Source organism: Sphaeramia orbicularis, chromosome 5 (genome assembly GCF_902148855.1).
Source record: "Sphaeramia orbicularis chromosome 5, fSphaOr1.1, whole genome shotgun sequence".
In the NCBI taxonomy this organism is placed as follows: domain Eukaryota; kingdom Metazoa; phylum Chordata; class Actinopteri; order Kurtiformes; family Apogonidae; genus Sphaeramia; species Sphaeramia orbicularis.
The window spans coordinates 19,355,842-19,370,335 of NC_043961.1; the positions used below are offsets into that span (position 1 = coordinate 19,355,842).

A 14,494-nucleotide genomic window follows, 5' to 3' on the forward strand; every position below is an offset into this window, starting at 1 on the left:
TAAAGGTCAAAGGTCACCACATTAGACTCTGAGTGGACTCTTTACTGTGAATGGTTTCTTTAAAAACATGACATACCATCATATGCTTTGTAACTTTTACTGACAGATGTTAAAAGTTGATGAAAACCCACAGGGGGTAAAAGTCCACCCTTTACTGCAGTAGAAGTTCAAGTACTGGTGTAAAAACAGATACTGTGGTAAAAATAGAAGGAATGAGTCTGTACAAGTGACAAAGTCCAGAAAAATATCAAAGTTCAAACAACAGAACCCCTAATATACCCTGCAGATTGTTAAACCATTCTAAGGTCAAATCAAACAATTAACGGAAAATAATGAACATCAACTTCAGTCCAATGTCACATTAAGACAAAACTGAGACATTATGATGTCTGGAAAACCCTAACCTGAAAAAAGATCCATTTTCTTGGGTAAATATTTAGGAAGAGGATGTGAAAAGGTCATGTTGGCCTGTTATCTAAAAAGTTCTCCTCCTGGTTCTCCACCAGAGGGCAGCACAGACAAAGAGGTCAAACAGACTCACTGAGTCTGAACCTGAAGATGAAACATGTTCAGCTCATTCACATCACCTGAATGACTTCAGCACCAGTCTGATGTGAATATATCTGTTTTAATCATATATGATCTTAATGACTTTAACAACAGTTTAATGTTATTATCTATGTTTTAATCATATGTAAACTGAATGACTTTAACAGCAGTTTAATGTGATTATCTGATTTAATCATATGTAAACTAAAGGACTTTAATACCAGTTTAATGTGATTATCTGTTTGAATCATATATGAACTGAATGGATTTCATACTGACAGTCTGAATCCACATCAGACCCATAAACCACATTAAAGCCATGGCTGTTTCACTGATGCACAACCAACATCCAGTTCAGGAAAGAATTAATCTGGACCTGGTCATGGTCCTGGACCCAGTCCTGGTCTGGTCCCAGTCCTGGTTTCACAGCTGGACCGGATGTCATGTTGCTGTTTCTGGTCGTATCGTCTGTTCTTTCAGACCTACTTGAAGTCATTGTATCTGCTGTGTTCACCTGATGATGATGATGATGATGATGATGATGATAATGATGATGATGGGGGGGGCGGGGGGCATACTGCTTTAAGACATTAGCAGGAAGTGATGTCATTGATAAGTCAGAGCCACTTCCTTCCACGGTGGAGCAAAGCGAGGCCACACCTCCAGCCAGCTAATGTGATGCCATTGGCTGAAAGGGCTGTATAGTAACAGCAGCAGTAACCTAGCAACAGAGGCGGGGCTAAGGGATGAGTGTGTGGCTCCTTCATTCATTGTCCTTCTTTTGTTCCTTTATTCAGGTGTTGACACTCACAGATGCAGACGAAGGAGACGGCGCTGGTTCATGTTCATATGCTGTGATTCTGACAGGAGGAGTGGAAACACCAAACGGCTCCATGTCCACGTGTGCTTGAGTGTGCGTTTCCATGTGTGTCCATGTGTGTGTTTGTGTGTGTCCATGTGTGTGTCTATGTGTGTCTGTGTGTCCGTGTGTGTGTGTCTATGTGTTTGTGTGTGTCCATGTGTTTGTGTGTGTCCATATGTGTTTGTGTGTGTGAGCGTGTGTGTGTCCATGTATGTTTGTGTGATACACTGTCATGGTTCCATCACCCCAGGGGATGTGGGATTGGTTTACATCAGTGTCCTTTATACGACAACAGGCCTCGAACACAACACCAGGATGTGAGTGGACGCATCAGCAGAACACACACTTTACACACTAATACACACACACTTCACACCTGAACACTAACACACACATTAACACTAACACACACACTTTACACCCTAGCACTAACACACTTTACACCTTAACACTAACACACACATTACACCCTAACACACACTTTACACACACACACTTTACACACACACACACACACACACACATTAACACTACCACACACTTTACACATTCAGTTCAAACTCTGAGTCCCATTCAGGTGTTTATTGATTAAGGTCGGTAAGGCTCAGTTCTTTAACAGTCCTCCAGAGTTCTAAATAGAAGTTCTAAATATAGTGGTTCTATTTCTGCATCTGTGTCGTGTCAGTGACAGATCATCATCCACTGTTTCTTCAGATCTTTAATCCATTGTTTCAGACTTGTGAATCTGACCCATCGTGACCTGGTTTTATAGGAACATGAAGCTGCTGATGTCACACACCATGTATACACGTTACCAAAGAAACCACAGTTGCTGTCATCTCAGAATAAACTGTGCTTTCTAAGTGTGTACAGTGAGTGTGTGAAGGACAGAGAAAGACTGTGTTAGTCCACCGTCCACGTCCAGGCTCCGGGACACAAGTCAATGCTTCCATTCAGGATCAGCTGGACCTATTGAAATGCAGAGGACGTCCTTGTTCACCACTGTCCATACGCTGTCCACACACTGTCCACAGTCAACGCCACGGAACGTCCAAAACAAAGACACAAAAACAAAATAAAACAGGGAAAACAAAACAAAACAAACAAAAAAACAGGGAAGACCAAAAAAAGACAAAAAACAAACAGGGAAGACAAAAAAACAAAACAAAACAAACAACAAAAAAACAGGGAAGACAAAAAAAAGACAAAAAAAAAAAAAAAAAACAGGGAAGACAAAAAAAAAAAAAAAAACAGACTCAAAACACCAAGAAAAACATGACATGTCCATCACAAACACCTAGGGTTGGACTAGAATACAGACATGAACTAAACATATTGACGTATGGTCCAAATAATTGATCATTATTGATTTATTAGCAGTATTAGTATCTAATCACCATCCAAACACTGTCTCCATCCACAGGATTCACATGTTCAGACTTTCATTTCTGATAAACTCTGTTGTTTTAGACTTAAGGAAGGCTTGTGGTAAAGCGTTGTATCCTGATCATATTTATTTCACCCCACGGCGCCGTGATCACAGATATAAACCAGTAAGAACAGCTACACATAACCCTCAATGACTTCAGTTTCAACAAGTACAACCAGGATGCATGAAAGCGGCTGAAGGTTCCTCGAATGTTCTATTGTGGGTCGTAGCCATTCTACACACGGAACCACATAAGAACATTCAGGTTCCTCTGCAGCTGATGAGACCTGTGTGAGAAGAGTGTCAATCTGAAACCAACATGTTCAGACCATGTTTTAAAACCTGGACGGAGACCAGGGTTTGACTTTCACCACAGAATATTATCCAATCAGAACGCTCAGCCTGTGGGGTGGGGTCTAATCTACTGCACCTAAAAGTGGACCAGGTTTTGGACCATCTAGAGGCCCAGGTGCTGGACTAGGACCAGGTCCCAGACCCGGTACTGGATTACTGAATGCTTGTGCTGTTTGGTCACGTGACAGGAAGTGGTGGACTGTGGTGGGCGTTCCTCCGCCAGTTCAACCCTGGAGGAGGTCGACTCAGAGTTATGTTGAACCACTGAGTTCAGGGAGGGATAGGCTGAGGGCGAGGCACTGACACACACACACACACACACACACACACACACACGATACAACACACCCAGCTGTAACACTATAACTGTGACTCACAAACACAACCTAAGGAGCTGTTTAATCATTTACCTGCTGTAATGAGGACAGTGTGTTTGGTGTTAAAGCTGTGGTTTGAGGACATTAAAAACTCTGCCAACGGTCTGTAATGTCACCGTGTTTAATACGACTTCATATTGTGATCGTATGAAGCCGGTGTCGTCCTTATATAACCTGAATGTGTGCCCTCAGGCTGTAAAATGAACCATGAACATGGATGTTTCTGTATGGTTTACAGACATAACTGAATGTTCACTTGGACGTTTCTCCTCTTACACATTGTGTTGTGGTGAGGCCACGCCTCCAGCCTTTACAGACTCAGTGAAGCTGCAGGTACAACAGGTTTCAACAACTCTCCACCTGATCTGCACACAAACAACACAAGACACACAACACCGAGTACACACGGAGGCCTCCACATCCTGGACAAGAGCAACCTGACTAACCCTGACCCTAACCCTGACCCTAACCCTCTAACCCGCTAACCCTAAATCTAACCTAACCCTAATCCTAACCCTAACTCTAACCCTCCAACCCTAAATCAAACCTAATCCTAACCCTCCAACCCTAACCCTCCACATCCTGGACAAGAATAACTTGAGTAAGCCTATCCCTCCAACCCCGCTAACCAACAGGATGTCCAAACCCTAAACCCAACAGGACATCCAAACCCTAAACCCAACAGGACATCCAAACCCTAAACCCAACAGGACGTCCTAACCCTAAACCCAACAGGACGTCCAAACCCTAAACCCAACAGGACGTCCAAACCCTAAACCCAACAGGACGTCCAAACCCTAAACCCAACAGGACGTCCAAACCCTAAACCCAACAGGACGTCCAAACCCTAAACCCAACAGGATGTCCTCACCCTCTGCCATCTGGTTTCAATACAATACTTTTGCCCCGTTTTTCTATTCTTTGTACTGTTGACACATTAAGTAATGTTTAACTGTGGAGTCTGGAGGGAGACCAGGCTTGAAGGCGTCCACGAGTCCACATTAGAACCCTTGAACTCCCTGGGACTCAGTTTCAGATGATCCGCAGTAGCAGACATCAGGTCAAAATGTGTTTCAGTTCGTGCAGTTTGTTGACATGGACCTGGACTGAGAACTGTTCTCTATCTATGACTGATCTTTACTAATCATTAATATGGTTATTGATCATGTTTGACCAGGTCTTCCCCTCGGTGAGTCCTGGTTCTGAACAGTAGATCCATGTTCATGTTCCTGATGTGTCAGCTGATATTCTGTGTGCTGACATGTCACTTTTATCAGTCCAGCAGATGAAGATTATAGATCAGGACAGATTTATAGTCAATTCAGATTCATTCAATCATACATTTAAAGATAATTTCATAATAAAAGTTTCATTAAATAGTGTAATTATTTTAAGGCCATCTGTCTTTTATTCATTTAAACAAAGATAGAATCTGAAATGCAAAATGTCTACCAACAGAAGCCTAAGGTAATGAAAACTTTGACTGAATTAAACAATTTAAAGCTTTTAGAGATGATTCCTGCTCTGACATCTGAAATATTCCAGTGTTTCCATTGAGACGAATCATAATTTTCCAGTCAAAACAAATCAGCAAAACAGTGACAACGCTGGACAGAAAAGAGATTCGTATACGACCAGGTGACCGTGGTGACACATAAGATGTAGCACCATCATACACGTGTTGATTCAAAGCCGTTGGTTCTTGTGGTGTCTCCGATGATGGTCATTCTGAAATGACACTGGGTGTCAACAGAACCCGTCGGACAGGATTCTCCAGACGCCAGACTCTGAGTGGAGCATGCTGGGACAGGACCTCAGACTCAGCTCCACCTTCAGGCCCTGAGGGTCCTCCCCCTCCTGAGGGACCTCCCTCTCCTGGGTCCACTTGAACCAGACGCCGATACGTGTCATGTGACCTGAGAGCGAGCCAACCTGTCTGTACAACCACATACCGAAGCCATGACCGACAACATCCGCACAAATCCAGACTCAAAGCAGCTTCTCCACCCATACTTCTTCAGAAAACACATTCAGCTGCACCGTCATAAAGGACATAAATATGTCCTCAGGCCTCCATGTGTGACTCATCCACCCCCTGTTGAGACAGTGTCCAACAACCCTGTCGTAGTCTTATCAAACATCTTTAAGATGTTCAGACACGATGATGTTGGAAAACAAACACCTGACACGTGAGGACGGAGGTGGACAGTACAGACGACAGAGGACAGGGTACAGAGGATACAGAACAGACCAGGACAGAGGACATACAACAGATCAGGACAAAGGACAGACTAGGATACAGGACAGACCAGGACAGGACAGGACAGGGACACATGCTGAACCTCAACTCAACTGAGGACCACCAGGACCTCTACCTACAGTTTCAGACTTATGTCCTCAACTTAAATGTCTCCTATTTACATAGTGGTCATTGTTGTGAGTAGAAACAGACATGACAAGTCAAGTCTGAACAGTTTTCATCAAACAAACAACCTTCATGTCACTAATGTGTTAAGACATCCAACAGTCCGAACGCTGCTCGTTGACACAAAGAACTTCTTACTAATGGATGGACTGATGGAAATCAGTGGTCTTCTACAAACAAACCAAAGAACCAGATTTATGATGGGAAAACTGGCTCCATGTAACCACAACCTTTAATGAATTTATCAGTGTCAATGATGTTCATTTACAGATAAATTCCTAACTCTTTTTGTCTCAGTCAACCATTAAAACATACGAATGAAAGCAGATTTTCATCAGATTTTAAGATGTTTGGTTTTAGTCCAGTTGTTTGGTTTTAGTCCAAGTATTTGGTTTTGGTCCAAGTGTTTGGTTTTAGTCTAAGTAATTGGTTTTAGTCCAGGTGTTTTGTTTTAGTCCAGGTGTTTGCTTTTAGTCCAGTTGTTTGGTTTTAGTCCAAGTATTTGGTTTTGGTCCAAGTATTTGGTTTTAGTCTAAGTAATTGGTTTTAGTCCAGGTGTTTTGTTTTAGTCCAGGTGTTTGGTTTTAGTCCAGGTGTTTGGTTTTAGTCCAGATGTTTTGGTTTTAGTTCAGGTGTTTGGTTTTAGTCCAGGTGTTTGGTTTTAGTCCAGGTGTTTGGTTTTAGTCCTGGTGTTTGGTTTTAGTCCAGATGTTTGGTTTTAGTTCAGGTGTTTGGTTTTAGTCCAGATGTTTGGTTTTAGTTCAGGTGTTTGGTTTTAGTCCAGATGTTTGGTTTTAGTCCAGGTGTTTGGTTTTAGTTCAGGTGTTTGGTTTTAGTCCAGGTGTTTGGTTTTAGTCCAGGTGTTTAGTTTTAGTCAAGGCCTTCGGTGTGAGTCAACAACTGTGATCAGTGTAGATCTGAACGGGTCCCTGGTGGGACTAGAATGTCCAGTTGTTGGAGTCCAGTCAGAGTCAGCTGATGTCCAGGTGAGTGGCCAAAGGTACTCTGGGTATATTTGCTCAGTGATCGGCTGCTGCAGGTGTTTGTGGAAGACCTCCACCTGAGTTTGTGTACACACTGAGTACATGCTTTGCACTTTGCACTGGAGCTTAGAGTGAACATGGAGAGCCCACAGAGAACTGGATGTCCTAAAAACGATAATGACAAACAGTGACTGCACTGAGAGCAGATAACGGAGCTGTCACTGCAAGGCTGAGGCCAAGAGAAACCAGGCGAACTCCCACTTACATAAAGCTTTACTCAGCAAATTGTCAGTCAGTTAAGTTATTTGAGGTGATCCTGGTATCATCTTTATTCAGCTCTGTAATTCTGGAGCCGTTTATCCCTGAATGTTAGAGTCATCAGGATGGAAACACAGCCTTCATCTGCTCACCACCGTCATCACCTCCCATACACAGGGAACTGCACTGAATAAATACTGCAATACATATGTGACAGGGTCAGAACTGAGGACATAACACCTGCTCTATTAAGTCACTGTGATTCATGTCACATCATCTACATTAAAATCCAACATCCAACAGATAAAACTGAACCAAAAGGGTTGGAAATGAACTTAAATACTGCTATAAGTACAAGAGACTTTGTATTTGAAGAATGAGTCTTAAAATCATTTCATCTGAAGAAAGCCCTTTTTTTTTTTAGAAATTAAAAAATGTTTCTAACACTGACACAGATTTAACCAGAGAGGAGTCAATGCCAAATAATGTGCAAAGATTTTAACCATATTAACAGATTTCAAGTTATACTAAAAATTCTTTATTTATTTTTATGCAAAACTGCTTTAAATAGAACCAAATGACAGACAGACAAAACTACAGAGCAGAAATACTTCAAATATATGGTGATGAATGCTTTTATAAACAGCTTCTCTCGACAAGAGTATCAGTAGTGTTGTGTAAATTCAGTCTGTGTTTAGCTCCAGTATCTCCACGGTGATATTTCTGAGTAAAATCCCCTTCAGACCCAGGATGTTTCCAGTCTGATGAGACCCAGAGGGTCTGGAACTTCAGTCCTCATAAATAACATCATGTGACTCAGCCGTTAAATCAGCTTCTATCGATCATCCAGGACCAAAGCAATCAACACCCTCCACCAAACCACTACCATCCAACCAACAAACCCTCCAACCACAACCATCCAACCAACGAATGCTCCAACCACAACCATCCAACCACAACCATCCAACCAACCAACGCTCCAACCACAACCATCCAACCAACAACAGCTCCAACCACAACCATCCAACCAACAACAGCTCCAACCACAACCATCCAACCAACGAACACTCCAACCACAACCATCCAACCTACAAAGGCTCCAACAACAACCATCCAACCAACAAAGACTCCAACCACAACCATCCAACCAATGAACGCTCCAACCACAACCATCCAACCAACCAACACTCCAACCACAATCATCCAACCCACAAACACTCCAAACCACAACCATCCAAACAACAAAGACTCCAACCACAACCATCCAACCAACGAATGTTCCAACCACAACCATCCAACCAACGAATGCTCCAACCACAACCATCCAACCAACGAACGCTCCAACCCACAACCATCCAACCAATGAACGCTCCAACCCACAACTATCTAACCAACAAAGGCTCTAACCCACAACCATCCAACCAACAAAGGCTCCAAACCACAACCATCCAACCAATGAACGCTCCAACCACAACCATCCAACCAACAAAGGCTCCAACAACAACCATCCAACCAATGAACGCTCCAACTACAACTATCCAACCAACAAAAGCTCCAACCACAACCATCCAACCAACAAAGACTCCAACCACAACCATCCAACCAACAAACGCTTCAGCCACAACCATCCAACCAACAAAGACTCCAACCACAACCATCCAACCAACAAACGCTTCAATCACAACCATCCAACCAACAAACGCTTCAATCACAACCATTCAACCAACAAACGCTCCAACCCACAACCATCCAACCAACAAATGCTCCAATCACAACCATTCAACCAACGAATGCTCCAACCACAACCATCCAACCAATGAACACTCCAACCACAACCATCCAACCAACAAAGGCTCCAACCCACAAACATCCAGCTAACTAACACTACAACCAACAAAGGCTCCAACATCACAAACCCAGCTTTTGCAATCAGCACAAACATTGCATTAGGATGACTGTTCAAGGGTTAGATTATCTTCAGAAACATGTCGTCCACTCTGGAACTTCACTGATCAGTACAAACAGCTCATATATTGGAATATGTCACTCTGTTCCTCTTGAGTCGATGCTTTATAAGGAAACCAATGTCCTCAAACCAAAAATGTCAGAAATGAAATCTTTAAAGCACATGAAGAGTTTGATGATTTCTCTGAAAATCCGTTTTAATGTCAGAAAAAACGAGCATTATGATGATGTTATTCCACTGTCCAGTCTGTCTCATCATGTCATATCTTTTACATGTTTGCTCAGTTTTTTTCTCATCATTTCTGTCTTGTTGTGTCGGTGTGTTGTGTGATATTTATCATCTTGTTAAGTTGTGCAATGATGCCAAATAAAAACATGGAATATTTCCAAAGAAACACCTTAAAACTAAAGCCTTGAGGTGTAAAAATAACAGATATTCGTGGTAATATGTGCAGAGTAAAAGCAAAAAGTCATCACATAAATACTCAAATTAAGGACAGATATGTGCACAGTGCAGTAACAGTATGTGTGCATGTGTTTCCTAAAACAGTAAAGGATTGTGTATTAGACTAAAGTCATCAGCAGTCACTGACACCAGCACCCCAGCAGTTAACCCAAACCCAGTTAACCCTGGACCTGGACCTGGTCTCCAGGTGCTCCGGACGGGACTGACCTTAAACGCAAACTTGCGGGTGACGTTGTCCGTGGGCTCCACTGATCCGACCCTGAAGCTGAGCAGAGGTAAACTTCCCAACACCGCGTCCTCCTTCTCATCTGGAACAAACACAAACGCACACAGTCATTCAAGACCCGGGTCCGCGCGCAGACCGGATGAGTCCACCTGCAGGATAAAAGCCCAGAGTCTAACGGGGCCGTCGGTGCGCCCTCCGTGACAGATCCACGAATAGACTTCCATTAGGCTCCGCGCATGAGCGGCGCTAATGGCTCGCGCACAATGAACAAGCGCACGCGCAAACACTATGAATAGGAGCCGAGGAATGGAAGGACGGATGAAATATTGAGCAGATCGAAAAGGGATCCGCGCCTCTTCGGCTCCGTACGTACCTGCTGTCTCCCGGACGCAGCGGACAGTGAGTGGATCCGCCGCCGACGCACGAGCTTAAAGAGTGGGCGTGAGATCCGGAGAGAACCGGGGCAAAGGAGCTGAGAGGGAGGGGGCACGGGCATCCGAAGGAGGGGGAGGGTCCTCCGCAGTCACACAATGCGCTGCTGGGCCCGCCCCACCACGTGACCCACAACAACAACCATTATAATGGTCCGGATCCAGACCCGTACCTGGGGTCAAGCACCTGAACCGGACCGGGACAGGCGCGCGCGCTGCCTCGGGTCCCCGCGCGCATCCATTATTTACACACCGATGTATTTTTAGACCGGAACCATAAAACACACGTCACAGAGAGGGTTAATTTAACCCACGGACATACATCGTCCTATATAACAATACTACCAATAATACTAATACTAATATAACCAATACCACTACAAAAATACTAGTACTATAAAAACTACTAAAAATACCTACTACTACTACTACTATATAACAACGCTACCAATACAACTAACACTACCAAAACTACTAATACTACTAATAATACTGATATATAATAACGCTACAAATACTACCGAAACTACTAACACTAATACTACCAATACTACTAAGACTAATACAACCAATACCACTACAAAAATACTAATACTAGTACTATAAAAACTACTAAAAATACCTACTACTACTACTACTACTATATAACAACGCTACCAATACAACTAATACTACTAATAATACTGATATATAATAACGCTACTAATACTACCGAAACTACTAACACTAATACTACCAATACTACTAAGACTAATAAAACCAATACCACTACAAAAATACTAATATTAGTACTATAAAAATTACTAAAAAATACCTACTACTACTACTACTACTACTACTACTACTACTACTACTACTACTACTACTATATAACAACGCTACCAATACAACTATTACTACCAAAACTACTAATACTACTAATAATACTGATATATAATAACACTACTAATACTACCAAAACTACTAATACTAATACTACCAATACCACTAAAAAATACTAATACTAGTACTATAAAAACTACTAAAAATACCTAATACTACTACTACTACTACTACTACTACTACTATATAATAACACTACCAATAAAACTAATACTACCAAAACTACTAATACTACTAATAAATACTAATATATAGTAACGCTACTAACACTACCAAAACTACTAATACTAATACTACCAATACCACTAAAAAATACTAATACTAGTACTATAAAAACTACTAAAAATACCTACTACTACTACTACTACTACTACTACTACTACTACTACTATATAACAACACTACCAATACAACTACTACTACCAAAACTTCTAATACTGCTGATAATATTGATATATAATAACGCTACTAATACTATCAAGACTACTAATACCAATACCACTAAAAAGATACTAATACTAGTACTATAAAAACGACTAAAAATACCTAATACTACTACTACTACGACTACTACTAAATAACAACACTACCAATACAACTAATACTACCAAAACTACTAATAATACTAATATATAATAACGCTACTAATACTACCAAAACTACTAATACTCATACCATAAAAACTACTAAAAACACCTGATACTAATAATAATACAAATACTACTATATAACAACACTACCAATACAATTAATATTACTAACACTATCAAAACTACTAATACCTAATACTACTAATACTACTAATACAAATATATAACAACAGTACCAATACTACTAAAAATAATAATGATAATAATACTTATATTAATATTAATAAGAACAGTGAAAACACACCGTCACAGAGAGGCTTAATTTTAACCCACCGACACACAGCGCCCACAGACTCATCTCAGGTCAGATAATATACAGTTAATTTATGAAAGTGATGAGTGATGTATGAACGTGTCTGTTCACTGAAAACACTCAATAATATCATGGTTGAATTATTTAATAGATATATTAACTACTGCATGTATTAATTCTGTTTTCCCCCAGATCTGTTATACATTATATAAATTATATATGATATAGCCTTTATCATATGCATTTCTGCAAGCTTATTCATATAGTGCATTTAAAATACAAAAAGAGTTCAATGTAATTTATACAAATAAAAGGTCCAGAAGGAAATAAAAACCAACATCTTCGCAATAAAAAAATATAATTAGAAGAGAGTATGGGGTAAATACAATCATAATGGAAATATGGTCTAATAAGAAGAAGAAGAAAAGGAAGAAGAAGAACATATTATTATTAAGAGTTAAATATGTAATAAAATATAAATAATCAGGTTAAAACTATGCAATAATAATCTATGTGAAAGGTACTATACATATGACTAACCTGAAATTCATGTGCATGAATGTTCCAGATGTTTAATTGTGCGGTTTATTGTGTATTAACTGAGGATGAGGATGTTAAACCAAAAGCTGAGGGGCAACAGCCAATCAGGATGTAGATGCTCACAAACTGACCAATCAGGGACATCTTTGTGGTAAAGCTTCATAATTAGTTATTAATTCCAGTATTTACCTGGATGAACACCTGGAAGAACACATGAACATGCAAGTTCATCTCACACATACATGTTGTCCATTAAAGGGTTAAAAAGAACACACAAACCTTCCACCTAGCGCCATCTACTGGACACATGTATGTTAGCGTTGGTCTGAGTGTTTACTGGTCATTAATATATCGTTGATAACATGTTAATGTTGGTGCAGAGATGGAGGTGTGTTCAGTCTGAAGGGACTGTTCAAAGTCCAGAAGAATTTTACATCCTTTTACAACTAGACTCTAACACGGTCAAAACCATTGACTATTTACACTGTCCATTCATCTGTCCATGACTTCCACTATTAAGCATTTGTCATTGGTTTAATCCTCTGGTTTCTGATTGGTTTAATGGTCTGGTTTCTGATTGGTTTAATGGTCTGGTTTCTGATTGGTCTAATGGTCTGGTTTCTGATTGGTCTAATGGTCTGGTTTCTGTTTGGCTTAATGGTTCTGGTTTCTGATTGTGTGATGGTCTGGTTTCTGATTGTCTAACGGTCTGGTTTCTGATTGGTTTAATGATTCTGGTCTCTGATTGGTCTAATGGTCTGGTTTTTGATTGGTCTAATTGTTCTGGTTTCTGATAGGTCTAATTGTTGTGGTTTCTGATTGGTCTAATGGTCTGGTTTCTGATTGGTCTAATGGTCTGGTTTCTGATTGGTTTCATGGTTCTGGTTTCTGATTGGTTTCATGGTTCTGGTTTCTGACTGGTCAACTGGTCTGGTTTCTGATTGGTCTAATGGCCTGGTTTCTGATTGGTTTAATGCTCTGCTTTGGATGAGTTTGATGATTTTCACATCTTAAATATTTATGGATCCTTTTAGCAGTTTGTTATAATTGTGACTTCAAGCTGAAATTAAGACACAATCTGACAAGAGGCAGAATAATGAACCTGTTGAATATGAATCTGACTGATCATCCCTCTGCACAGCCACCTCATAATAAAATTAAATTCAATATTAAAGACACTAATGTCCATGGGAGCTGAGGGGACTTTGACTTTGACTGTCTACTGTTCGAGGCTGAAGTATGTGAATAAATCTGGGCTGATTTTTCTAAACTGACTCTAATAAAAGCCTGGGCTGTGCCTTCGAGCAGTCACAGCAGCTCACAAAACAAAAGTCCTGTGTCTCCTCCTCCCCTTGTGCCCATTTTTTGGCCTTCGGTCGTCACTGGCATAGCAATGGCAGCGGTAAAAACTAAAGTGCACTGTCACACATTCCTGCATCCATCGCTGCCTCACTGGTTTGACCACAGCTGGACGTGTCCTGAATAAAGACCAGATCACCCAGCGCTCAGAAAAAGTAAAGGACAGCACTCCCAGGTCCCTGTTGTAACCAGTATTACCTTCAAATGGATTATTTATGTCCTTGTCTACATAAAGACATGGACAAAGATGGGTGTGAACGGTGGACAGATGACCAGTAGAGCCGGTCATCTGGTCTTCTGTCCTGTGGATGTCGTTGACTTTACTTCTGTTTTCCTGTGCTGGGATCTTGAAGGCTTTATGGAGGATAAACATGAATAATAACTGGTCACTGACCCCATGACCTGCACATACATGACATCAGACTGATGTCCAGTGGACTTTTATTCTATTATGATCAGCAGGACATTTTAGAACATCGTGGTTC

At 40.9% G+C, this 14,494-nt stretch overlaps 1 protein-coding gene across 1 annotated transcript in view; it reads right to left on the reverse strand.

Annotated features, from left to right (window-relative positions):
* The window catches only part of plekha6 (pleckstrin homology domain containing, family A member 6), a 51,273-nt gene that overhangs the window by 28,081 nt on the left and 8,698 nt on the right, over positions 1–14,494 (reverse strand). The window contains 1 exon segment of the mRNA XM_030133678.1: positions 9,876–9,976. Within this exon segment, the coding sequence (XP_029989538.1) occupies positions 9,876–9,976 (101 nt within the window).